General features: G+C 34.5%; 1 protein-coding gene across 2 annotated transcripts in view; it reads left to right on the top strand.

The window, feature by feature from the left end:
* Nucleotides 1-27,406, top strand: part of asic1b (acid-sensing (proton-gated) ion channel 1b) — a 383,191-nt gene that overhangs the window by 29,287 nt on the left and 326,498 nt on the right. For both annotated transcript variants that reach the window (XM_073936423.1, XM_005161667.6), the window contains exon 2: nt 25,443-25,638. In XM_073936423.1, coding sequence (XP_073792524.1) covers nt 25,465-25,638 — 174 coding nt within the window. In that variant the 5' untranslated portion in view covers nt 25,443-25,464. The remainder of the gene's footprint in view (nt 1-25,442; nt 25,639-27,406) is intronic.

The following is a 27,406-nucleotide window of genomic DNA, read 5'->3' as shown; positions in this document are numbered from 1 at the left end:
TTTTTTAATTCTGCACATAAATAGCTAAAATATCTGCATATTCTGTCTGACCCTAGTTATATCTATGAACATAAGCACTGCTAACACTCCTCAACCTATGGCATGCATTATTTAAAGTAGGGATCTTGTTGTGATGTGTTTGTTCCCAGAGGAAAGCTCAGGACTACAATAGAGGCGTTTGAGAAACAGAGCTTACCGTTAATGAGAATGAGTCCCACTGGAGCGACATTGTGCTTTGTAACTATGCAGATCATTTCAAGCTCAAACAGCAACATTACGCCCTAAAGCTAGTTGGGGAGGGAAAAAAGCATAATAGGAGCCCTGTAAGACCCTGAACCAGTGTTTGAGTGTGAACGCTTGTAGCCACGCCAGCTCTAATGCACATAATGTTGGGTTTTGATATGTATTAGAATGCAGTTTTGTAACTGAACTCAAGTGCGATCGCAGCGGCGCCACAAGGGACGCGACATTAGCATAAACTGTGTTTGTCTGCAGTCGCTTTTCTCCTTCAGCTCCAGTTCTGTCCTGACAGAGGAAAAACAGCTTTTTCATGTGTCAGATTTACTGAGCGAGTTAAAGTCAGTGATACTGTAAATGCATTCTTATCCAGCTGCTGGCAAAACACAACATTAAGGGGAACTCTGTGGAGTTTGAGTATTTTGTGCAACAATAACAAAGATTAATTATGTAGAATGATGTAGATGTAAAGTCTGTTTAATTAACACTGGAACAACCAGAGTTCTGTAACTCCTAGATTAGCCTTAGTAGTCATTCATAGTCTGTTTACTAATATATTATTTAGGTTGTAACTTAAGTTCAACAAAGTTTATTAATATTTTTAATCCGTTTGACTGATGGAAGTTGAGATCACTAGAAAAGTTAAGTTGATTCAGCTATATTTAGAGCAATATTTTTTGGTTACTGTTTAAGTAGGATTCTGGACAATGGAGTTGAGGATCCACGTGCTGTTTATTAAACAAAGAATGGTCAGACAGGCAATGGTCAATCACAGGAGCAAACAGGTACATACAGGGATATCCAGAGCGTAGTCCAAGTCACAGGCGAGTGATCAGGACAGACATCAAAGAATTAATATAAAAAGTAAAACAAGGCAAGAATCAAACACAGAATGTCTGAAACACCAAGAAGCATATCTTTGTCTAACCGTGAACAAGACTCAGCAAAGTGTGTTAGAGTGTGAGCTATAAATAGTCCAAGTAGTGAGCCAATCATGAGCTTCTACTGTGTATGTGTGGGTCATTGTCTAAATGGTTATCTGCTGTGGCAGGAGTGATGAATGCAAAGACTTCCGGGAGTTGTAGTTCATATAAATGGCACGTATAGTTCTCCGGCGATCTGCACAGGCTAAATCACTGGTAATTGGGACGGTTTCTTATCAAGCCTGGTTCATACTTCTGCGTCAAGTGATCAGCGTGACCTATGGCACATGCAATGTGCATTATCATGCATTTATACTTCTGCGCCCTGTTTCTGTTGCTCTGCAATAACACTTCCGAAATGATTGCTGGCAGTATGTATTTGTTCCTCTGTGTCGAGTTTCTTCGCTGGTGTTTTGTTTTTTCTGAACACTACCTTAATATACAAGTGGCTCAAACTTGCTCATTTTGAGGTGGGAATTGGCAGACATGCAACAACTTTAATCATAACGTAAACACAAAACAACAGTCTGCATCTGCATCTTCTTAATGAGCCTCTACGCTTGTAAACACTTGCTCCATCAAGCTCACTCCGCTCATCTCCGCCCACATTCATCAGTGCTGCCAAGTCGACCAATCACAAAGCTTGTGCTACGCGTTGTTGTCACGTGTAATTTAATTTTTTTGAGAGGTGCACGTCAGCGTGGCGAGGGCTAGGCGTCCACACATGACGTGGCGTGCGCTTAACGCAGAAGTATAAATCAGTCTTAAGGGGTGTTCATAAGACCGTCATGAAATCTTTCTAATAATGACATGAACCATCATGAAAGAGAATAAAATCCTATGGATGCTTATAACTACTTTAGTGTCATTTTGCTCAGATTTGTCAGTTATTTTAAAATGCAAATATCACATTATGAGAAGTTAACAAACAAATACAACCAGACTTTATTTTTGTCACGACAACTAATGATGACTTATCATAAACCTGTCATAAACATGATTGTCATAAGGTCAATATAATTGTCACAGTCATTTTTCTGATCCAGTTTTGCAATGGAACAAACTGTATATGTCATTTAAAATGATTCATTAAGTTTTATTACTCTGTCAAACATTTTATAATTTATAATAATATTTAATGATGGATCAGGGTCGGGCCAAGCTGGAGCTTTCACTCTGATCCCCTAGGCTCTGCAATGGTTGGAGAAATTGCAAATTTGCACCAAGAAAAAACAAGTGATTACAATTGGCTTAAGATTGGCAAGGAGAATTCGATAAATACGTCAACCAGCAGAACCTGAGGAAAAATTAAAGAAAAAAATCACATTTAATCACATTTTAATAGCAAATTTAGCTTGTACCACTGTGGCTGAAGTCAAAAAATGTTTGTTAATGTTGTACATAAATTCTTAACGTATTTATAATGGCTTCATGACAATCATGTTTATGACAGATTTATGACAAGTTTTGTTGTCTTGTAGTGTCAAGTTGTCATGACAAAGACAAAACCAGCAAGTGACATTGCTTATGACAACTTGACAATGTTCTGACCAAATGACCCTTAATAACAGTTGTCATAACATGCATAAAATCTCATTCACTTATGAACAGCCCTTCAATTAAAGTGTTGACTAGATTGCTTTTTTAATTTAAGCTATAATTCTCACTATTAACAAACCATTAAGCACTTCTTAACTATTAATAAGCCGCAAATTACTTATTTAATTGAGTTAAGTTTGTAGTTGGGTTAAGGTATTGTGTAGTATTTTGGGATGTAGACTTCGCTCATACTTAAGGACTAATAAACAGCCAGTATATTAATAATAAGCAGGTAATAAGCCACTAGTTAATAGTGAGAATTTGGTGCTTAAACTGAAGTGAAATGAAATGGCTTATGAATCGATTGAAAATATAATACTTTGAATTATAGTCACACCAAAGTACAATGTGGCACTCATAGTTTAAACACTTTGTCTCGGGTGGGAAAAAAAGAGAAAAGAAATCAATACACAAGCACGGGAAGTGTCTGAGAGAGAGGCCAGTTTTCAGATCATCAGCGTGTATTTCTGAGAGCTGATGGACAACAGCGGGACGCCGTTCGATTCCTTCCATCAGACTGAACTGCTACAAAATGACTTTTCAGCTGTGAATCAGCGCGGCCAAAAGATCGGCGTGACGTGAACACATCCACCTGAACACATTCCCACAGACACATCTGCGCACATAATTCGGCTTGAGCGGAAAAGAAAGAAAGAAAGGAAGAAGAATAAGGAAAAAAAGCAATTCCCTGTTCTGCACTGGCGGGATATTTTTGGCCTATCGATCCAGTGTTGTGTTTTGCCTGAGGCTCAGTAAGAGAGAACCGCTGCACAACATATTAGAATGTCACTAGAACAATCTCAATTTTCCAGCACAAGAATCAGGAACGCGACCCTCGTCTGTCAGCATGAGTTCGCATTACACACAGCTGGGGGCTTTCCGAGACACGGCCTCCAATGTGCGCAGAGATGATGTGTTTTTTTTACATGCTAAACCAGTTTGTCGTTGAATTTTGAGCTGTGAATGTTTTAATGATGGCTTTCAAACAATAGCGAATCCATTTATCTAACTCCGCAATGCCTGCTGTGTCGTATTTGATACGCAAATTTGCTTGGAATTGTCACAATGATGAGACTTAGCATGCTGGGAAACATGTTGTGCGCAATCTACTACGCCTGACTTATGTTTATATGTAATTAGCAAGTACATTTTTTTTAGGGGAGCGAGATGAAAATGTTTTTCTAGCAGGAAAAAGATGTTTCAGAACAAAAACGATTGTTTTTTGGTCTGTATTTTACATTTGATGTAATCAAGGTCACATGGGCGGAGTAATAATATCAGCCAATCATTACAGTTTTGATCATCCAATCAAGTTCTAGATTAAAGCAAGTACCGCCATCCATTTTCTTACATAAAAAAGATTCTTTTTTAACTTTATGTTTAATCTGATCAGCTACGACATTTTCAGCCAGATTCCATGTAAAGTCAAATCCTGCTTTGTTTTACAATAAATATGTTATTAATTGGCTGTTTTTAGCTATGTTGTACTTTAATTCCAAATTACTTTTTAATTCTGAATATTAACTTGTGTTTTTAACATGCTAAACCAAATTTCTTTTGCCGCTGTTGTAAAATTTAAGCAGTGAATATTTTAATAATGGCTTTTATACAGTACTGAATCTAGATATCTAACTAACCTGCGGTGTCATATTAGACACGCAAATTTGTTGGGAATTGTCAAAATGAGGAAACTTTGCATGCTGGAGAACATGTTGTGCTCAATCTACTATGCCTAATTTATGTTTATGTATTTAGCAAGTACTTTGTTTTAGGGGAGCGAGGTGAAAATGTATTTTTATTAGGAAAAAAGGATGTTCCAGAACAAAAATGATTGTTTTTTGGTCTGTATTCTACATTTGATGTAATCAAGGTCGCATGGGCGGAGCAAATAATATCAGCCAATCACTGCATGAGCCAGTTTTGATCATCCAATCAAGTTCTTGATTAAACTTTCCATTTTCTTACATAAAAAATTCTTATTTAACTTGATGTTAAATCTGATCAGCTACTACATTTCCAGCCAAATTTCATGTAAAATCAAATCCTGCTTTATCTTACACTAAATATTTTATCAATTGGATGACTAAGTTTTTTTTTCAGTTATCATTTTTGGTGAACTTTAATTCCATTTTACGATTTAATTCTGAATTTTAAATATAACTTTTCAAGTGTTTTAACATGCTGAACCAAATTTTTTTGCCGCCGTTGTGAAATTTGAGCTGTGAATGTTTTAATGATGACTTTCAAACAATAACGTATCATTTATCTAACTCAGTAATGCTGAGTTCATAATTTATAATTCAATCAAATTTTAGATAAAACTTAAAGCAAGTCCCTCCCTCTGTTTTCCTACATAATAAATTCTTATTCAACTTGATGCTTAATCTGATTGATTAATGGAATTCCGTCATATATAATCCTGCTTTCTATTGTTTTACACTAAATATATTATTAATAAGCTTTTTTTTTTTGAACTCTTGTTGTATCAGATATCATTTTGTGCATAAATATTTCTGCTGTATTACATTATATTTATTCCGTCTCACAATTTAATTCCGAATTTTAAATTACTTTTTAACAGTCTTTTTAACATGCTAAACTAGATTTCTAGTTGGCGCCATTTGTTAAATTAGAGTTTTATAATGATGGCTTTCAAACAATAGCGAATCCACTTATCTGATGTCGTAATGCCTGCTGTGGTGTATTTGATACGCAAATTTGCTGGGAGTTGTCAAAATCAGGAGACTTTGCATGCTGGGGAACATGTTGTTTGCCAGAATGACAGCCAATCACTTCAAGAGCCAGTTTTGATAATCCAATAGATAATTCTAGATAAAAGCAAGTCCCGCCCTCCATTTTCTTACATAGTAAATTCTTATTTAAATGTTTCTTTTTTATTTCTTAATTTTTTTTTATTATGTTCCTTATAAAATAGAATTATTTTACTCTTAAGATTTCAATAGGCTGTTTTTTTTTTTTTTTTTTTGCACCTCTTGGCGTCGTTTCAGTTATCATTTTGTGCATAACTGTTTGTAACTAAATATGTTTTAACAGTGTTTTTTAACATTAACCTGATTTCTTTTTGGCATTGTTGCTAAATTTGAGCTGTGACTGTTTTAATGAAGGTTTTCAAACAATACAGAATCTACATATCTCGCTCCTTAATGCCTGCTGTTTCATATTGGATACAAAAATTTGCTCTCAATTATCAAAATGAGGAGACTTTGCATGCTGGGGAACATGTTGCGCGCAATCGGCTTCATCTGACTTATATGCATTTTAGCAAGTTCAAATAGTTTTGTTGTTCAGGGCTCAACAATAAGGACTGCCGGATGGCCCGCGGCCACTGTGCAAGATGCTCGGGACAGTAGACAGGACCGTTATTGGCCCAATCGGGCCAGTGCTGCATTGTCACTAAAGTTTAATTTGCCTACTGTACAACTGTGTTAATTGCATGCAAACTCAGTTTGTGCTTTTAAACCTTAAATACCACCTTTTTCTTTAGCAAACATATTACTTTTCGGTTTCTATTATGTGACTGGATGTTTTGAGCACATAATTATTTTTAGTAACCTGGTAACAACAGTGAAGTACAGCGAAGAGATGGCAACATGGCGACAACATCAAATTATGAGGCTAAAAGAAAACATTTGTTTCTAACATCTTATAAGCATTTACATGGGCACAACATGACAGAAAAAATTATGTTTTGCAGTTTGCTGTCAGTTTAGCAAGTCAGCCCCCTGCCCTTAAATTATTTATAACTGCAATGAAATACCTGCCCATTTTCCATACTGCTCGTTTTGTTGGCGTAACGCTTGGATTTTGCTCATTATACGTTTATTAACATTTTTTTTTAATATTTAAATTCGAGATTTGCAGACTTTATTTGTGACAATATTTAAATTTTTTGTGGCTAAAAATAGCTATTAACATTTTTTTTTTTTTTCTTAGGGGGCAGTGAAAATTAAGCAGGGCAAGTAAAAATCTTAACCACTGGCCCAATCAGGCCCGTAGAAAAAATTCTTAGCGTTAAACCCTGTTGTTGTTTTAAGCAGGTTAAAATAAAAAGCGAAGAATATTTCAGTACAAAATAATTGTTTTTTGTTTGCATTCTACATTTTATGCGATCTGTGTGTGTGTGCGTGCGCGCAAATAATGATATAACCAATTACTTCAAGATGCATTTTTTAATAATCCAATCAAATTCTTAGTAAAAACAGGTCCCGCCCTCCATTATTTTGCACATTTGTGCTCAGAAGTACAAGTAAACTGTTGATTATCATTTATAGATTCTTTCAAACATATTTAATTAGCATTTTAGTTGGTTTTTCACCTTTTATAACTGCCACTACAATCCCAGTGCCACACCCAAAAAACAAAGTTATTTAATTTTATTTATATAATCACTCATCACAATAGAAATAATTGTTTAATGTCTATAGGGTGTTGTTGTTTTTTTTAAACCTGCAAACATACAAACAAACAAACAATCATGACTGATATCTCTGTATTTTGCTCTTTGTGGAATTCAGCTCCGATGTTTGTCGTAAAATTTCATGTGAAAAGACGTAAAAAATATATCTGCGAAGCCATGTGAAAGTAAATAAATCCCACTTTTAGGCTAGTGTTGTGCTTTGTGTACAGTGTGTGTCTTTTATCATGTGAGGTTATTAGTTTGCTACTTAATAGTTGCTATTTAAATATGCGAATGCCTCCTTTCTAATTCGCTGCAGAGCATTTAAAACTTACCTATTTTTGTTCGTAAATAAAAGACGCTGTTCTGTGGCATGCTGCATTTATATATTGTCCTGTTGGCATGTGGTTGAGAAGTGTGTTTTTTTCTGAGACTAGGAGCAGCGACCAGAGCCGAGGGGCTTCAGAGGGATTGGAGGGCTGACAAGCGGAAGCAATTAACTTGTGTCTCATAAGCCATGTGATAAACAAGGATTTATCCCCATGTAATTAGCAGTGTTTGTGAAAGTGCGCCGCTTCTGTGTTGATATACAGGCCCCGCTGTGCTCACCGGCTCGCTGTCATTTGGCGCATTTGCGTCGGGGTAGCGCTTGCGTGATGCTGTGTGCCACTTCACAGGTTGAAAATGGCAACATTATAGCTGCGAGAGTTTAAATAAGCAGCCGGAGGAGCAACACAGGAGCGTCTCACTGCTAACAGACTCGTTTGCTGACAATATGGACTGTTTCAAAGTGCTTGCTTGGTTAATGAAAACTGAGCTGGTGTGCTTTGTATACTACTGTTTAATATTATGATTGTTTAGAGGCAAAAATAAGCTTAAAGTCTATGTGAAATACTTATAGTTGAACAATTTATTCATGCAAGTTGGTATTCTCCACTTAGTCTGAGCATTTTTCAGCAGTCTTTTGTTAATTATTTCAATTTGATGCTTGAGATATTTGAGGATTGAGTTGAAAATGGTTTTATTTGTTTAATTGTTTGTACATTCTGGCTTTACAATACCCGATTAAATTTTTCAGCATTCCTATGACCCTTCTAAAAGTTTAACATCCTGCAATCTTAACTTAATAAACAATCTTTCTAAAACGCAGAGGGGAACAAGGCTTTACACAGGCGAGTCCTCGATTGTTGAGTATAACTTGTTCTCAGTTTTCAAATCTCTTCTTAAAACTCATTTGTTTTGCTTAGCTTTTAACAAGTATTGATCTGTTGACTTTCATATCTGTTTTAATCCATCTGCCCATGCTATATCGAGCCGCCTATTGTTATTTATGTTTCTGGATCTTATATTGGTCATTTTCTCCTCTTTTCTATTTATTTCTATTTATTTATCTGTCAAATAGAAGCAGAATATCTTTTTTTTTGTTAAGCGGTTTTGAACTCTAACTTCTTTTCTGTTCTTTTTGTGTTGAAATTACTTCAGAATGGATTATTTGTATGAGTATTGGGGCTTTTAGCTCCTTAGCTATACTTAAAAAAAAAAATATTTAGGCCTAACAATGTTTTATGTATTCTGATTTAATATAAATTTCCATCCATTTGGATTAAATACCTTTAACATACAGTAATTGAACCAATAAACTTTATGTAATTGGTATTTGTTATTAACATTAATGTAATAATTAAATATAAAGTGATTTATTTTTATTTCTTTTTTTTCCATTTAAAACGCATTGGATTTAAACTGTTGTGGGAAGTATTGAGCTGTGACAATTTTGATGCTGAATATTAAGCAAAACATTCTCATAGAACTAATTTGATCTGGCTTTTTCCAAAGCTAGATATTTTTACACAAAATTCATGTTCGATAACACTTTACAATAAGGCTGTCACAATCATCAGCAATCTAGACCATACACAACCAAAAAACACACAAAAACTACAAATCCCATTTTTCCCCTGTTTTCACACACCTGTTTAGGATCGCTGACGATGACACAGCTGAAGCTCATCAGTGAATCATGAACTGGACTGTAAAGACACTTCTCTTTGCAACACACGACTGAGTCTTGTTTTACCCCATGTAACATTACAAAGCGTTTTCCTTGTTTGTCGTGTTTCGATCCTTGATTTGATTTTTGATTCCACATAATTTGGATTACCTTTATGCTTGTTTTGCTCCTGTTTTGACCATTGCCTATCTGACTACGGTTATTATTAAAGAACTGCACATGGATCTTCATCTGCGTTGTCAATCCTTAAGTTACAAAGGCTGTATGAGTTAATGCATTCACTAACCTGAACAAACAATGGACAATACATTTACTACAGCACTCGTTCATGCATTCATTTGTTAGTTAATGGAAATAAAGTTGTTCATGTTAACTCCTTGTGCATTAATGTTAAAAAGCATGAATTGGGTTTTTAATGATGCATTAGTAAATATTAAACTATGGTTAATAAATGCTATACAAGTAGTGTTCACACAGTTCATATTAGTAAAGACATTAATGAAAGCTGATTGTAACGTGTAACCTCATATTGTTTTGACAGAATACATCTAATAGTCTCATTTTAACAGGTTTGCATTGATTCAAAGGAGTCTGATAACAAGCATTTTAAAAAATCTGACAAATTAACCCTTTTACACTTGCGATCACACTGGTGTGATCAGCTTTGCCTGGTCTCTAAAGCATACAATCATACCGAGACACAGAATGAGGTGTGCAGCTCTTGTCTTAAAAGTCACAATTTGTTCATGCTTTCAAATAAATAACATTTTGGTTTGTTTCAAGCATTCAAACACACGTAACTACAAAACTTGCCATTTAAGGTTTTTAAAATACATACCAATGTCAATGGAGACTGCGATTAAAAATTATTTTTTAATATAACTGGGCAATGTGCTTTTGTTGACATAAGATACACACTGTTTGTTACTAGAATATTTTCTTTACTACTCTCCCAGACAAACAGTTGCTTACCTTCATGTATTTCAGCAGAAAATTATAAATAAGCATGACGTAAATTTAAGGGATACAGCTACGATCGAAAGTTAATGAGAAGTATTTACATTATGTGTTAAATAACGGATTATTGTATATTATTAGCATCTACCCCAACCCTAAACACAACCCTCACAGTAATGAAAAATGTAATAATATTATTTGTTGTGCAGTCACAAAAATTAAAAAATTATGCTATATTATAGCATAATTTTATGCTAAAATTATGCTATAATTATGCTATAGTATATAAATATGCTATATCGTGAGTATCCTTGGCTGTATCCCCTTTAGACTTCCCCATGCTGCAAGAAATATAGCATATTTTTTGTGACACTGTACAACAAAAAATATTTTTACATTACCATGAGGGATTTAGGGTTGAGGTGAGATGTTAAGAAATTGTGTAATATAATAAATATTATAAATACTTCCCCTTAACTTTTGATCACAGCTGTATCCCTTCTACTGCGCCAATGCAATCTCATGGCAATTCGTAACTTTTAGATTTTGGTGGCTAATTCGTATGAATTTGTACAATTTAGTACAATTTGATCTTCATCCAATGACGGTTAGAGGTGGGGTAGGATGCCATGCCTCCTTTTTAAAATCGTACATTTTCATATGACTGAACTCGTACGAATTCATATAAATTAACCACTAAACTGACAAAACGTTAAATACGTTTCCTCGTGAGGAATATATAAATATGATTATTGTTAAGCTGTTTTAAAGACTAAATATTTGTTTTATCACATATTTGATAATCGGGGGTATCAGAAATTTCACAATATAATTAGAACATTTGTCAAAATTTACTGAATAGGGCAAAAAAAAAAGATGTATACATACACTGCAAAAATGCTTTTCTTGCTTAAATTTTTTTGTCTTGTTTCTGGTCTAAATATCTAAAATTTCTTATATCAAGAGGCATTTACTTGACAAGCAAAACATATTGTCGTGTTTTAAGAAATAATATGCCAATATTAAGTCAGTTTTTCCTTAAAACAAGCAAAATAATCTGCCAATGGGGTAAGCAAATTAATCTTTTTTTTTTTTTTTTTTTTTTTTTTTTTTTTTTTTTTTTACATTTAACGTAAGATTATTTTGCTTACCACAATGGCATATTTAGCTTGTTTTAAGAAAAAACGTACTTAATATTTGCATATCATTTCTCAAAACAAGGCAATATGTTTTGCTTGTCTAGAAAATTCTTCTTGATTTAGGAATTTTTAGATATTTGGACTAGAAACAAGACAAAATCTATGTAAGGACAGCATTTTTTGCTGTGTAGATCATTGGGGGATGGTCGGTCATGTCATAAACTTGCAATGCAATGGATTTTAAATAACAGTAACAAATAAAATATATGCAAGAGTGTCAATTGGAGTATTGAAAACTCATGCGTGAAAGGGTTGAACACAATCAAAAGATTACAGTTATTGAAACAAGAAAGCCTCGAGTAAAATTGTTGAAAGTCATACAATGAAAGTCAATGGCATTGAAATCCATCAATGAATTCCTCTCTATGCACATATTCCCTCCCTCTTTAACTAGTTTAAATCAGCCTTTAGACTCCTGGAGTGGCTTTTATGTAAATCCAGATCTTTATTACGTATGTTTATTTATGAGATTGCGCCATACAGTGTTTACATGCAGTCCGTGTTTGTTTGTGTTTACCGGTTTGCTAATGCACAGCCAAAACTGCACGATGACAGAAATCCCTCTTTGATTTTTTTTATCTTCAAAAATAAGATGTTTGCTTCAAGAATAATAACAACCTTCCAAGGAACTCATTTTTTTTCCCCATCCCTCTCACTTTAAATCTCTTGGAAGATTTTCAAGACTCATTCTCCAAGTTAATGCATTATATCTGCGCATTTGTTGCGGCGTGACGTTTAATCAAGCCACGTCACCGCTTCTGTAATCTGAAAAGTCTGTTTGGACAAAACTAGCATGTATTCTGTGCAGAAAGAGAGCGGGGGAGAGCAATGAGGAAGATGCCCTGTCGTTTGTTATACCATCTTTGGAAAATTAAAGTGCTTATGGCCCATAATCCAATTGCGCCTTTCCCAACCCCACTTACAGAGCTTCACGCTGATTACTTTAGGGAGTTCTGGCAGAGCAATATTAAAACTTTGCGCACACACACATATATATACATACTGAAAGCAGAAACATCTTAACTTGGTTGCTGGAGTTTGTGGCGTCATCGAGACGTGAGTCTGAATGAGGTTACAGATTTACAGAAAAGCAGGAGCATTATTGTGATCTAAAACAAGACAGTCTCTCCAAAAACATCTTCTTTTTTTTTTTTTTTTTTTATACTAATGACTGATTTTTGTAGTGACCTTTTGCTCATTTTGTTGCTTGTAATTTATTTTCTTGATTCATACAGTGGCAAAAACAAAGGCAAAAAAATTCATACACACATACAACACATTCAAGTGTTTTCAGGGATTCACCAAAAAGAATTCTTGGTTTTGTGATTAAAATGACTAAATTTGTGGTGAGTTTTTGCTTATTTTGTGGCAAATGTTGTAGCTTTTTTGAAACTATTTGTGCAGCAGCAGTGAAGACCATTGTGATTTTAAAAACAAGGCAAAAGAAAAAAAATCTGTCCCTCCCAGAATTCACAAAAATCTGATTTTTGTGATTTTAAAATGTCCGATTTTGTGACTAGTTTTTGCTAATTTTGTGATATGTTGCACACATTTTTAATCGGTTCATTTTGGAGCATTGAAGATCACTGTGATCAAAAACAAGGCAAATTAAAATCTAAATCAGTCCCTCCAGAAATTTAAGAAACAAAATCAGATTTTTGTGACTAAAATGATTGATTTTTGTTATTTTCTGGCATTTTTTAACTTTTATGGCATTTCTTTTATCATTTTTTTTTTTTTTAAAGCAGAAGCTTTGAAGATCACTGTGAACAAAATCAAGGCAATGGAAATCAGCACCTCGGGAATTCACCAAAAACAGTCTTTTTTTTTGTGAACTAAAACAACTCATTTTGTTGCTAGTTCTTGCTATTTTCTAGAGTTCTCTGGCTAAAATTACTGATTTTGTAACTGTGTGGCAGATTTTGTAGCGCTTTTTTTTTATTATTGCAAAGTTTCAGTTTTATCAAATGCTTTGAAATTGTGGCATCTTTTACTGTGGCATTTCTTTTATTGATTTATGCAGCAGCATTGAAGATCATTGTGATCAAAATCAAGGCAAAAAATTAATAGTCTCTCTGGGATTTCACAAAAAAGTAAGATGTTTGTGACTAAAATGTTTATGAACTTTTAGAAACCTTCAGAATATACATTCGGTGAGTATAAAACTAAGATAAAATTCACTGTAAGTGTTGCTAAAGTGGAGGATTATTTATTATCTTTTTTTTTTTTTGTGGAAATAGCATTTAAAGATGTACAGTATTGGAACTGAAATGCACACATGCAAACAGAAAGTGCAATTCGGTTTTAAAAGTGAATTTCGGATGTTTTCTTTCTACTACATTATAAAACACATTATAAAAAAGCCAAATAGCCCTAAATCACAAAATTGAGCGCATAAAGGAAAACATGTTTTGGCTTAAGGGCCCATTTACACAACAGCAGTGGTCTAAATGTGGAGACGTTTTTCCTTTTCCGTTTCCGAGAAGATTTTGTACAGCTCACAGTTCAGTCAGAGTGCTTTTGGATGTGCAAAAATCAAGAACATCACTGTAAGCTTTCACAGATTTGTGCGCTTGAAGGGAAATTTTGTAGTTTACACAGAGACCGTAGTTAAGATGTTTTTTATGTGCACTTTGAAACCATTTTCCTATTAAAAAGCCAAACGTCATGTATTGAAAATCTCTCTTTTTTTTTTCTCTCCACTATTCAGTCTCATCTTTTGTGAAATCACAATGCGCCGTCATTTAATTTTCCACCAAACGTCAATGACATGTTTCTGGATGAATGTTAATATTATTTATTGTGAATCATCTGTTCATGCCTGGAAGTAAAAGGTGAAATATTTATTAATTCAGCTTAAAGTCTAGAAAAGGAGTAATTTGCAGCGCTTGTTTGCTCTGATTTGTGTTTTGCTACAGTGGCTTAAATAGTAGTTCTGTGAGCATACATGTGAAGTTTTCAGTTAGTTGAAAATTACTGACCTTCATGAGCAATTTATTTAGGTGCATATAGTAGAGCACTTTTAGCTTAGCATAAATCATTAAATTAGATCAGACCATTAGCATTGTGTTTAAAAAATAAATTTTATTAGGAACTATTCTCTCATTTGGGTGTAATAATAGAGGAACTTGTTGCTGTGCCATGTCTGCAGTGATATCACGCAGTGCTGTTACCTAGTTAACTAGCTGGAAACTATTTTCAGACACTGCATAATATAATTGTGCCTGCTGCTGCAATGACACAACAACAAAGTTTTTTTTTATTATGCCAGAATGAGAGATCTGTTTTTGAGTGAGATGCTAATAGTCTAATCTGATTTAATGATTTGTGCTAAGCTAAAAGAGCGCTTACCAGATCCGGAGACTATCTGAATCAGAGTAGTTTCTTGCCATATCTATTTTTTGTGTGAGATGCTGATAGTCTAATCAGATTTAATGATTTATGCTAAAAGGGCTTCTGATAGATCTGGATATCAACTGAATAAAAGCATAGTTCCTATCCACATTAGTCTATAAAATATTTGCCGTTGATCTTAATACACAATGCAACTACAAAATAGTCAAGCTTTTAAATAGGACAATTATTAAAACTCTTTGGTCATTTGTGAGCACAATGCTAATGGTCTAATCTGATTTAATGATTTATGCTAAGCTAAACTAAAAGTGCTCCTGACAGATAAAGAGAGGGGCTGAATGAGAGTATAGTTCCTAGCCATATCGGTCTATAACATATTTCTACTACATTATTTTACTACATCTATAAATTCAACTTCAGAATGGTATTGCTATTGGTCTAATCCGATTTAATGATTTATGCTAAGCTAAAAGTGCTCCTGATATATCCAGAGATGGCCTGAATGAGAGTATAGTTCCTTGTCATATCAGTCTAGAAAATATTTTTATTGCATTATTTTAATATCTATAAATTCAACTACAGAATAGTATTGCTAATGGTCTAATCTGATGTAATGATTTATGCTAAGCTAAAAGGGCTCCTGACAGATCTGGAGATTGGTTAAATGAGAGTATAGTTCCTAGCCATATCGGTCTATAAAATAGATTTTTACTAAACTATTACTTAATCTCCACTTTTTAACTACACATTAGTATTGCTAATGGCCTAATCCGATTTAATGATTTATGCTAAGCTAAAAGTGTTCCTGACGGATCCTGAGATGGCCTGAATAAGAGTATTGTTCCTTGCTGTATCAGTATATAAAACTTTTTTTTTACTGCATTACTTTGCTACCTCTCTACACTTTTTCTTTTTTTTAACTACACAATAGTATTGCTAATGGTCTAATCCCATTTAATGATTTATGCTAAGCTATGCTAAAAGTTCTCCTGTCAGATTTGGAGATCGTCTGAATGAAAGTATAGTTGGCCATATTGGTCTATAAAAAATATTTTTACTGCATTATTTTACTACATCTATACACTTTCAACTGCATAATAGTATTGCTAATGGTCTAATCTGATTTAATGATTTATGCTAAGCTATGCTACAAGTTCTCCTATCAGATTCGGAGATCATCTGAATGAGAGTACAGTTCCTAGCCATATCGGTCTATAAAATATTTTTACTGCATTATTTTACTACATCTATACACTTATAACTGATAGTATTGCTAATGGTCTAATCCGATTTAATGATTTATGCTAAGCTAAAAGTGCTACCACCAGACCCAAAAATCGACTAAATGGGTTCAAAAATTGTAAAACATAATCGTTTAATTCCACAGGAGATATAATATGAACATATTTTCATAAAAAATTAAGAATAAATCTAATTAATATCAAAAATGCTCATACTGTCCCTCTAATATTTTTTAAGGAACCAATTCTTAAAAGAAGAAAGGTCTACGAGCCACATTCTCATTCTTGATGCAGAAAATCTGGATTTTTCCACTCTGAACCCTCCCTTCTTTGTCAATAACCATATTCAGAGTCTTAACGGAGAGAAAGTAGCAGCAAACTCGCGCTCGCAGGTAGACCACGCTAGTCAAACGGCTCCCAGCAGGCATTTAATAAGAGAGCTGTAACAGGCTGCCGGTCGAAATTCAATATTCTCTAAAGGTGAATAAATCACAGCTCGCAGGGCTGTGCCAGATCTCCACATGCTCCTGCTTACTTACAGCAGGAAAATGTGGAAGGTGGGAGACGTGAAGCCGCTGGTCTTAAATTGAGTTAACCTTGAGCTGTGGTCAGTCTTACAGAGCCGCACGGCTATTATTAGCAAAGAGATATCTAAACGCTTCTCCGCTAAAGCAGCGGTTCCACCTACGCTCTCCAGATGAAGAAGCGGAGGACAGTGCGGATAATAATAACCATATTAACCTTCACCTCAACAAGACCACCTGTTATCTGCTAAAATCCGCCTGCTATTTGTGAGGCGCGAACACTGTTTGGAAGAAGCTGGAAGTAAATCCTCTGAGGATCGGGAACATCTGGAGGCTTTCAGATTTAGTTCTGAGCACTTTTATTAAGTGGATGAGGAATGATTGTGAGTCTGGAAACACATTTATGTCACAGATTTGGATTTTTCATTTTAATATAATTGTTTTATATGTAGTGAATATGCGATCATTTTGTCTTAAAATTGTTTGGGAGAAATAATTAGCAAAGAGACTTCTAAACACACTTATGACAGGGATATACATAGGGCTGGGCGATTTGGCCTGAAATCAAAATCTTGATTAAACATTTTATCTTGATTTTCGATTAATGAACGATTATTTTATTATTTATAAATTTTTGCACTCGTAGTTCACTGACAAGATTTGTACAGTAAATATACTCGCATAATACAAGAGATTTTAATGAAGGGAGCATTGCTTGATTTTTAAATAATTGCAGAAAACACACACTCCTATGATTAGTTATTGAACATCAATGCTGAGTAACTATTAAAACACATTAAAACATTTTAAAAAAATTAAAACTCATGACCTAAAACGCTGGTTTTCGCACCACCCACCCTCGTCACCACTACCAAACTGACCAATCACAAAGCTTTTGTTGTGACGTACCTGTAGTTAATTTTTAATTTTTTTTTTTTTGAGAGGTGCACTGGAATGCAAAGGCTGCGCCACACTAATATAATAAATATAAATCATAATGTAATGGGTATAAATTACCCTTAACAGAGCAATGTCGCATAACTCCACACATGGTAGGGAAAGTAATTAAAAAAATTGACCTTCTAAATGTCGATTTCCAATAATTGCCCAGCCCTATATTTGCATTCTTTATTTTTAAGTTTATTAACTTTTTTTTATTTGTATTTAAAGTTGACTGTAAATGTTCTTAATGGTGTTTTGCAGATACTGAATATGTGAGAATCAAAATATTTTGTCTTAAAAATTAAATGGGGAAAAATAAAAAAAAGAGAATGCAGTATATATTGTATGCCGAAGTATAAATATATAAGCAAATATTTAGCATATAAAGTAAGATTAATTGCATTGAAAGTAAAATTAAATGGCGACGCAGTGGCGCAGTAGGTAGTTCTGTCGCCTTACAGTAAGATGGTTGCTGGTTCGAGCCTCGGCTGGGTCAGTTGGCGTTCTGTGTGAAGTTTGCATGTTTTCCCTGCGTTGAATGGGTTTTCTTCGGTTGCTCCGGTTTCCCCCCACAGTCGAAAGACATGTGGTACAGGTGAATTGGGTAGGCTAAAATTGTCCGCAGTGTATGAGTGTGTATTGATGTTTCCCAGAGATGGGTTGCAGCTTGAAGGGCATCTGCTACGTAAAACATATGCTGGATAAGTTGGCGGTTCATTCGGTTGTGGCGACCTCAGATTAATAAAGGGACTAAGCCGACAAGAAAATTAATTAGTGAGAGAATGAATAATATTTATATAAATAAAAAATAGCCAAATGAAAGCTCTTGTCGGTGCTCATACGGTTCTAGCATTCTTTTTACTGAATTATATTCACATATCAAACAGTTGCTGAATGAATTAAGGAGTTTCCATGGCGCAGAAGTGAAAACAATACATTTATGATCACTAAGCAGCCCCAGATAGCACAGACAGCTGTCATCTCATATCTTGTGCTGTGTGCTTCAGGGCCATTCACCTCTGTTTTGAAGTGATGTGCATAAGTAATCCTTTTATATGTCTGATGTGGTCCAAACACATTGAATTATTTTGATCAAACAAAAGAATAGTGAAATATGAAAACAATGATCGCTCCCTGTGGCTTGTACTGCACCTTTCATCAGTTGGAATGCAATAACTTTTGCATAATTATGGTAGAGACATTTTTCTTTTTTTTTTCTATGATTACAGACATGTGCAGGAACCACTGAAATTAATTACAGCACCCTTGACCACACAGAACCTTAAAGGTACACTTTCAAATTAGAGTTTATGAAAAAAAAATACAGAAAGCGCATCTTTTTTTTTTTTAAGGCGTTCATTATAACACAGACAGCATATACAGTTATTTTAAACACTTTCAATAGTGTTTTATGAAAATTCAAAGGGTTTTCTTTTAAAATGATACCAAATTTTTGCATTTACGCCTCTGCATGTGGATTTGGGAAGCTTTTAAATTTGGGTGGGCAAAATCCAGGCGGAAATCCCAAAATAGCAGCAGAGTTTAGCTGGTTAAATCGGGGGTCACCAGTCTCGGTCCAGGAGGGCCACCATGCAGGGTTTAGCTCTAACTTGCCTCAACACACCTGCCTGGGTGTTTCAAGTATACCTAGTAAGACCTGGATAAGCTTGTTCACGTGTGTTTGATTAGGGTTGGAGCTAGAATCTGTATGACACCGGCCCTCCAGGAACAAGTTTGGTGACACCTGCTTTAAATGGTCAAAATTCTTAAAGTAAATTTTTAAATGCTTTTTCTTAGCTATTTTAAAGTCAAAATTGAAAGTTTCATTATGGAGTGCAGAGAAAAGGCAAGAAACTCTTAAATAAAAGTGTATTTTGATAAATCTTTTTTCCCCATGGTAACCTTCATGTTCTGCTTCCCGGTCTTATAGTTAATGTTTAATGACTTTTTAAAGAAGAGAAAAGGTATAATTGTTTTGATCAAAATCAATGATGTCATTAAGAAAGATCTCCTTATGAATGACATCAAGCCCCGCCTCTTAATGCGTTTTGTCAAACAAACCAATTATAATGGCACATGAACAAAGCTTTACATTGATTTAAAAAGCGCCTGTCAGATCTGAATTACAACCATTTAGTCTGAAGCAGAAGATTAATAAGCCACTTACCAGATTCCAGCTAATGAGCTCCACTTCAGACTCTGTGAATTCCACAAATTATTTTTCAGACTTCAGAACAAAATGTAGCTTAGAAAAAAAACAAAAAACACTTTTTTTGTGATATTAAGTTCGTTTAGTAGCAGATAATAGGAGTTGTTGAGGCAGATTGCTGTATTTGTCTTGTTCTTCTCAATGTTCTGGTTTAATTCAGGCTGCGCGGGTGTTTGTTGTTGAGATTAGCAGACATTATCAACACCAAAGATGTAATGAAATGTCAACTATACCTGCGATTATTGAACTCCACATCAGTTTAGCAGTGCGGCGGTGTTGTGTTATTTTTAAACTCAATCACACAAACCCTGAGGAAATGCTTTTCAGATGATGCTAGGAATTGTAATAAGAAATTGTATACATGTGTCATCATTGTGTGTCTGTTTCTTGTTGTAATCTTGAAGTTTAAAAGGCAGAAGTGGGGATGGAGCTATAAAAAGCAGCTTGTTTACACATGGGGATATTTAATTAGGATGTTTGAGTTCGCAGATGTTGGATTTTTAGATCTGACGCACTTCTGAATCTTTTTCTGATACTCATGAATGATTGTTTAAGGTAGTTTTTAGAAAGACCGACCTTCAAGATGTCTTTTTTTTTTTTTCAATGTTTGATGCATCATTTGACTGAAATAATTCTAATTATTTCAATATAATGTTGAAAGCCTAAAGTACAATAATATTAATGCAAGATAAATGTATTATTGTATTTGTTTTTATTAATTGAATTAATATTTATTTATTTTAGTTTTTATTCAATGATTTATTATATTTGTCATTATTTTATATAAAATGTTATCAATCACAAAAGTATCAATGTTATTTCATGTTAATGAAGTGTGTATATATATTATACTATGTTTTTATTCTATGATAGTGGCTAAATAAGCACTATACCAAGGCGAAATAAATACACATGAAGATGTAAACATATAATAATCATATAATCATATTAAGAATGTTTGATTACTTATTTAGTGAAACAAAGCACAGGACAGAATATGCAATTAGATATGATAAACATCAAAACAAAATGGCTATTTTCAGTGTCTGCATCATCATTGTAATTGTAATATCCGTTGCATATCAGTAATAATTTTTTATGTCGACATAATTATCAATAATAGCTTTATTTTTAGTCTGCACGAAATCAAAATGCACTGTTTGTTTTGCTAGCCTATATTAGTCTTAAGGTAAATAATTAATCTGCACAAGTTAATCCGCTGAAATAAATAGTTTGTTTTGGTAATCTTTAATCAAATTCGACCATTTGCAATTGGGCAAAAAAATGCTTAGCCTCGTTCCTCCGACCGTTAGTTTGCCACAAGAGAAATATGAGAGGAAAGGCACAAAAATAAAACCCCGCCTCCTATTAGAAATACATCATCATCATCATCATCATCATACTAAAATACAAATCTAAAGCCGTTTGATTCACACAGAAATGTAATACTTTAATGCATTAATTTTTTTTCTCTCTCAGGGTCGCTAATTAGTGATTAAGGATTTTCAGCAGTATCCAAACGCTCTCTCCGACATTGACTATGTAGAAACTGCGCATTTGTCCCTTGTAAACATGTATATTTATACACACAAGCACACTCGGCTCACTGAGAGGTCTGAGAGTCTGACTGGTGAAGGTCAGGAGTGTGTGAAGAGCTCTAGTGTTGGTCAGTGTGTCCTCAGAGATCAGTCAACTGACAGCACTTCAGCACTGAGAGGATCATGAGCTGGAGTGTGCGTGTGTGAAGTCTAAGTATTTGTCATATTGAGACCAAAAGTCCCCACATGTATAGTAATACCAGTCATTTTTGGCTTTCTCGCTCATAAATTATTTAGATTGAAGTATTTTGAAGATGTGACTGCAATATGTTTTCTTTGAGAGTTGGGTTTAAGTATATGGCCTGGAATTCTTGATTCTGATTAGTTGTGGCATTCCATGGTATGTTATTGCGAGATAACAACCACTGAAACTAATAATCACACCGATTCCAGCGACAAGCCATTTTTCTGTCTGCACCAAATAAATAAATGAATGCCAGCCACTGCAATTCAAATTAAATTGTGATGGTCCTTATCTAATTAATACTTAACAAATTTCTTTAACATTATTAAAATTCATAGACTACTGAGTGACGGTTGTTGACGTTCATTTGTGTTTTAGTTATTTTATTTTCAAGAACTGAGGTGAATTATCTGATGCTGCTTTCAGTAGCATGGCAATAAACACCATGTATGGTGTTTAAGCTCACATTGGTAGCAATAAATACTGAATAAAGCCCATAATCAGTACCTGAGGTTATCATTGTCATAGTAAAGTTGTAAAAAAAAAAAATAAATGAGTGAGAAAGAGAGAGAACCCAGTCCAGGAGACTCAGAACAAGCAGAATTCCTTTATTGAGACGTGTTGGTTAATCTGCAGTCATACAGCGCCTTTAAGATGTCCATGTGTCTGCAAGAGCCTACTAGAGGTCCGCAGTCTGCAAGTTCTTTCACGAGTCTCTCACACAAGTCTGAATTAGTCTGAATTGAGACAAAGATTTCATGTCTATATTGTGTTCTTAGGAGGAGGGGATTTGGCTAAACAAAGCATGCAAATTAAGGGTTGTGGTCGGCAGGGTAAACTGCTCTTTCAGGCATTGATCTCATCATGTTCTGGAGACAGAAACCGCCTGACCATTTGATCGAAAAGAGTAAACAATAGACACCCCATGCTGTGAAACTGACAATTTGCATTACTTTGGCTTAGCCTGTAATCAGAAAGACAAAAGGTAATGTCCCTCCTAGCTGGAATGTTAATGAAATTATATAATTAAAAACAGAGAATATAACTTTTTAGTTATACGTAGATTATTGTTAATTTGAAATTAGATGATAAAAATTTATATTTCCACAGTAGTTTATACTGTTGTATTTGTCGCGCCATTGCAAAAGTGAAACTGTTTCAAACTGAAAAAAGATCTTTTATTTTTGGGGCACTGTGCCATCTGCCTACTTCAAATCATCTTGACCATCAGTGAATACCTTCAGGATTATATAAATACAAATTGTCACGCCACTGTTTTTGACAGTTTAGCGCCCTCTTGCAATTGAAAAATATGTAGGTTGGTGTATACTCCATTCAGTCACACTAGTTTTGCTCTTAGTTTAAGAATTAGGATATTATTATTGCCCAGAACAATGTTTTCTTCCAATTTTTACATTTTGTTGCTAGTTGCTGTGTAATAAGTGGATTAGGCAATTGTGTGTGTGTGTGTGTGTGTTTTTTTTATTTTTTTTTTTATAGAATAAATCCCCTTTGGTCTTTTACAACACAGCTTTGCTTCACGTTGGGCTGCTTATAAACCTGTTAGGATTTATTCTGCAATATTATCTGGATGGGTTTACTTTATTCTGTATATAAACATCATTACGTCTATATGAAGTCCTCATAAAACACGAAAATCCAAAATATGTGTGTACTTTATATTCATCATATTGTGGGTACCACATGTCCCCAGGAGTATTGCAAAACCAGTTCTTTTTGACCTTGTGGGGTCATTGTTTTTGGTCCTCATGAGGAAAACAGCTCCTAAATCACACAAGATGAATAATTTTGAAGACGTACAGGATGTTTGCTGTGAGGGTTTGGGGGAAGAGAACAGAATATACAGCCTGTACAGTATAAACATCAGTTCATCTATGAAAAGTGCCCATAGAGATAGCTGTATGTGTGTGTCACTGTGTGTGTGTGTGTGCTGCCACTCTGTCCCTCCATCTCTCTGTCTTCATTCATCTTTCGCTTTGAGCTCCAGAAACTGGTCTGACAGCGAGAGGTTTGAGGAAAGAGCAACAGAAGGACACGCTGATCTGAAGGAAACGAAACCTGCTCTTTTAAACGGCTGCTTTCAGATGCCTTCACATGCGTTTCTGCGCTCAGGAAACACCTTCTGCTGCTTATTCATGTTTTTGTCATTAACCTGTCAGTCAAGATATGATCACCACCTACTGTGTTAAAGGGAAAGCTTACTCTACAATCAAAACTCACATCCTGTTTATTTGGTTCTGGACATTTATAATTTTGCATGTCAGTTGCCTAAAAAATGATTTTTAGTACATCACTGTGGTAAATGTTACTGTTACAGTTTACGTAAACACCGAATTCTCATACATTAATCTTTAGTACACCAGTCATTTCCAGAGTTTGTGAGAAAAAAAATTATGCACAGAAGTTTTTGCACAGTAGTTTGAGTTTATAATAAAAAAAAAGTCAGATGTCTTTAAAAAATACTTTGAATTTGAAAGACATGCATTATCCTCCTGGCGTTGTATGGGTTCGTTTGGTGCAAATTTATGCACTTTTGGAAGCTTCAAAAAACCACTATCCAACACCATTATACAGCATGGAAGAGGATGAAAAAATTAAACTACTCCAACTGTGTTCGTCTGACAGATAAAAGACACATACACCAAGGATGGCTTGAGGCCGAATAAATTATATGTTAATTTTCATTTCGAGGTGAACTGTTCTTTTAAGTGGATGTATTCATTGAGCTATTAAAGATTGTGAGTACTTACTCAACACTTCACATTCACATCATGTTCTGTCAATTCTGAAGGTTTTTATGAAAAATGTCAGCAGTTTTAACATTTTTTTTTTTAAAGCTAGACAAAGAAGTAGCACTAATTTGAACCATACTAAGTCCGTTTTTGAATGTTTGCTATCCCATGATTCCTTTTGTATAGTGATTTGAGCATTCATTTCCAGTGGTGGAAAGAGTACTGAAAAATTATACTCAAGTAAAAGTACCAATACTTCTCCAAGCATGTAGTACAAGTTGAAAAAGTATCTGTTGTAAAAATTACTCAAAGTATACATGCATAGTAGCCCTTTTAAAAGTACAGGTGCTGGTCATATAATTAAAATAGTCTTCAAAAGTTGATTTATTTCACTAATTCCGTTCAAGAAGTGAAACTTATAAAATGCATACATTCATTTCACAAAAACTTATACATTTTAAGTGTCTATTTCTTTTAGTTTTGATGACAACTAATGAAAACCCCAAACGCAGCATCCCAGAAAATGAGAAATTGTGTAAAGGTTCAGTATTAAAGACACCTGGGGACACACTCTAATCAGCTAATTAACTCCAAACACTTGCAAAATCCTTTAAATGGTCTCTCAGTCTAGTTCTGTTGGCTACACAATTATGGGGAAGATGGTCATCTTTTGGACAACTGACAAATCAGCCATTGACACCTTGCACAAGTTCACCTGTACTCAGAGCTTTGTCCAGGCACATTAATAGAGAGGTGAAGGGAAGGAAAAGATGTAGTAGAAAAAAAAGTGTACAAGTAATAGCGATAAACGCATCCCATTCAAAAAATGTGGGGGAGATTCAAAAAGAGTGGACTGCAGCTGGAGTCAGTGCTTCAAAATCCACTGTGCCCAAATGTATACAAGATATCTGTTTCAGCTGTTACATTTCTTGTCAAGCCACTCTAGAACAACAGACAGCGTCAGAAGCATCTCATCTGGGCTAAAGACTGCTGAGTGATCTCAAGTTGATTTTTTTTTCCCTTGTTGATTTGATTGGCTAAGAATAATCAGTCCTGTGATTCCCATCAAATCACCATAGACAAGAAAATAAGGAAGTGACTGCAGTTTGAAGGAAAATATACCGATGCTGCACTAAAGAGGCATTCGAGTAAAAGTACATGCATTTAAAACTACTTAAAGTACAATTCCTAAGAAAACCTACTTAATTACAGTAATTTGAGTATTTGTCGTTTGTTACTTCACACCACTGGTCCTTTTTCAAATTGTGAGATTGTTTTCATCTTCTCTCATCAGGTATGAGATCCGGGACACACACATGGTGGAAGAGAGCGTCCTGACAACCCTGAAGGATAAAGCGGATTTCTCCAGCTTCAAGCCTCGGCCCTTCAACATGCGCGAGTTTTACGACCGGACAGGCCACGACATTAAGGAGATGCTGCTGTCCTGTTACTTCAGAGGATCCGAATGCAGCGCTGAAGACTTCACAGTGGTGAGTCAATAACTTTCTCAGTTTCGCTGATGTCACGAACGCCGGAATCTCATTGTAAGAGATTGGAATTTTGGAAATGGAGTGTTTTCGGGGTGTTCTCTTCACTGTATTAATTAACTGATAAATTAGCGGTTTTCTGTATTTCTGTAATTCTTGCTTTTTTCTGTTTATTTATGTATTTGAATTGCATTATGGGACATTGATCTTTCTACTAACAACTTTTGATGTTAAAAAGTTGAAGTTGGTAAAAAAGTGACTTTTATTGACATTTGTATTCGTTTGAAGCATCATATTGATCAAAAGTACGCTGTGGGGTACCTTAAGGCTCAGTGCTTGGTGCCTTGCTTTTTACATTATATATCCTACCGCTATTGGTGATATCATGAAAACATAAAACTCATTAAATTACACACACAAAACTGATTGTGTAGCTAATATAAAAATTCTGACTATTAAGGTTATTTTCAGGCAAATTTTAGGCGATTTTTCATCTCTAATTTTTGCACATTAAAAAATACATTTGACCTCACTTTGTGTCAATCGAATTGACACACTCCGTCTGAAACTTTCGTTCATCATAAAAACAATTTAACTGGATTCAACTTTTTTATTTATTTATTTATTTATTCCACCCCCCCTCCCAATTCAGAAAAAGCACTTTGAGAGGTGTTTTGACAGTTCAGATCCACGGTACAGGTGAACAGCTAAGTACAGAATGCCATCATTAGAGCTATAGATAACTTTGACAAACAGTGCATGAAATAAAGACCGAATGTGGCGAACAGTTGAGAACCCATGACTGGACGCGCCTCTGCCCTGCTGCTGTTTGGTTAGTGTGTCCGTACATTAGATGTACTGCCCATAGACATTATAATAGAAAGCATGGTCTGCTTTCGGTCCATTGCTTGGGCATTACAGCGTGCCCCCAATCTGTTGTAACGTCTATAGGTACTGCCAGTCTCTGTTCTGGATTTATTTACGTATGTGAATGGGTGAAATAGGCCTATCACCAGCAAAGTATTAAAAATCCACTGATTTCCTAAAATAAACTTTGCATTTCGGTATAATCCAGCGCAGCTCTTTGATAATGAGCGGAACTCTTTTCACTCTATGCAATATTGGTTGAACACACTATGTAGCCTATTCCTGTTTCTTTTTCTACTTTGGAGAAGAGAGAGAACAAAGTAGCACTGCTTAAATGTTAAATGGACTCACAAAGGTTTTGCATTTTGTAATGGAGTTATTAATACGCATCATATTATAATATATATATATATATATATATATATATATATGTATATATATATATATATATATATATGTATATATATGTGTATATGTATATATATGTGTATATATGTATATATATGTGTATATATATATATATATGTGTATATGTGTATATATATATATATATATATATATATATATATATATATATATATATATATATATATATATATATATATATAATCTTGGTCTGTGTTTTAAAATTATAGTAAAAAAACTTTCTATTTATTAAAAAAAACTTGATTCTATATATATATATTATTTAATATACTATATATAATTTCAAACTACATAAATGTCAATAAAAGTCACTTTGTTAGACTGCAGTGTTGAATTTGTAACATCAAATGCAGACAGAGCAAAGATAAAGGTACCATAATGCAGTTCATACATATGTAAATAAACAAAATATGTAAATAAACACACCTGTAGATCACAAAATACGTAAAGGGTTAATTAACGGATGTTTATAGGGATT

This window comes from Danio rerio, chromosome 22, assembly GCF_049306965.1.
Source record: "Danio rerio strain Tuebingen ecotype United States chromosome 22, GRCz12tu, whole genome shotgun sequence".
NCBI classification, from domain to species: Eukaryota; Metazoa; Chordata; class Actinopteri; order Cypriniformes; family Danionidae; genus Danio; species Danio rerio.
Note: the sequence above shows the minus strand (reverse complement) of the source record. Positions and strands in the feature narration are given on the sequence as shown.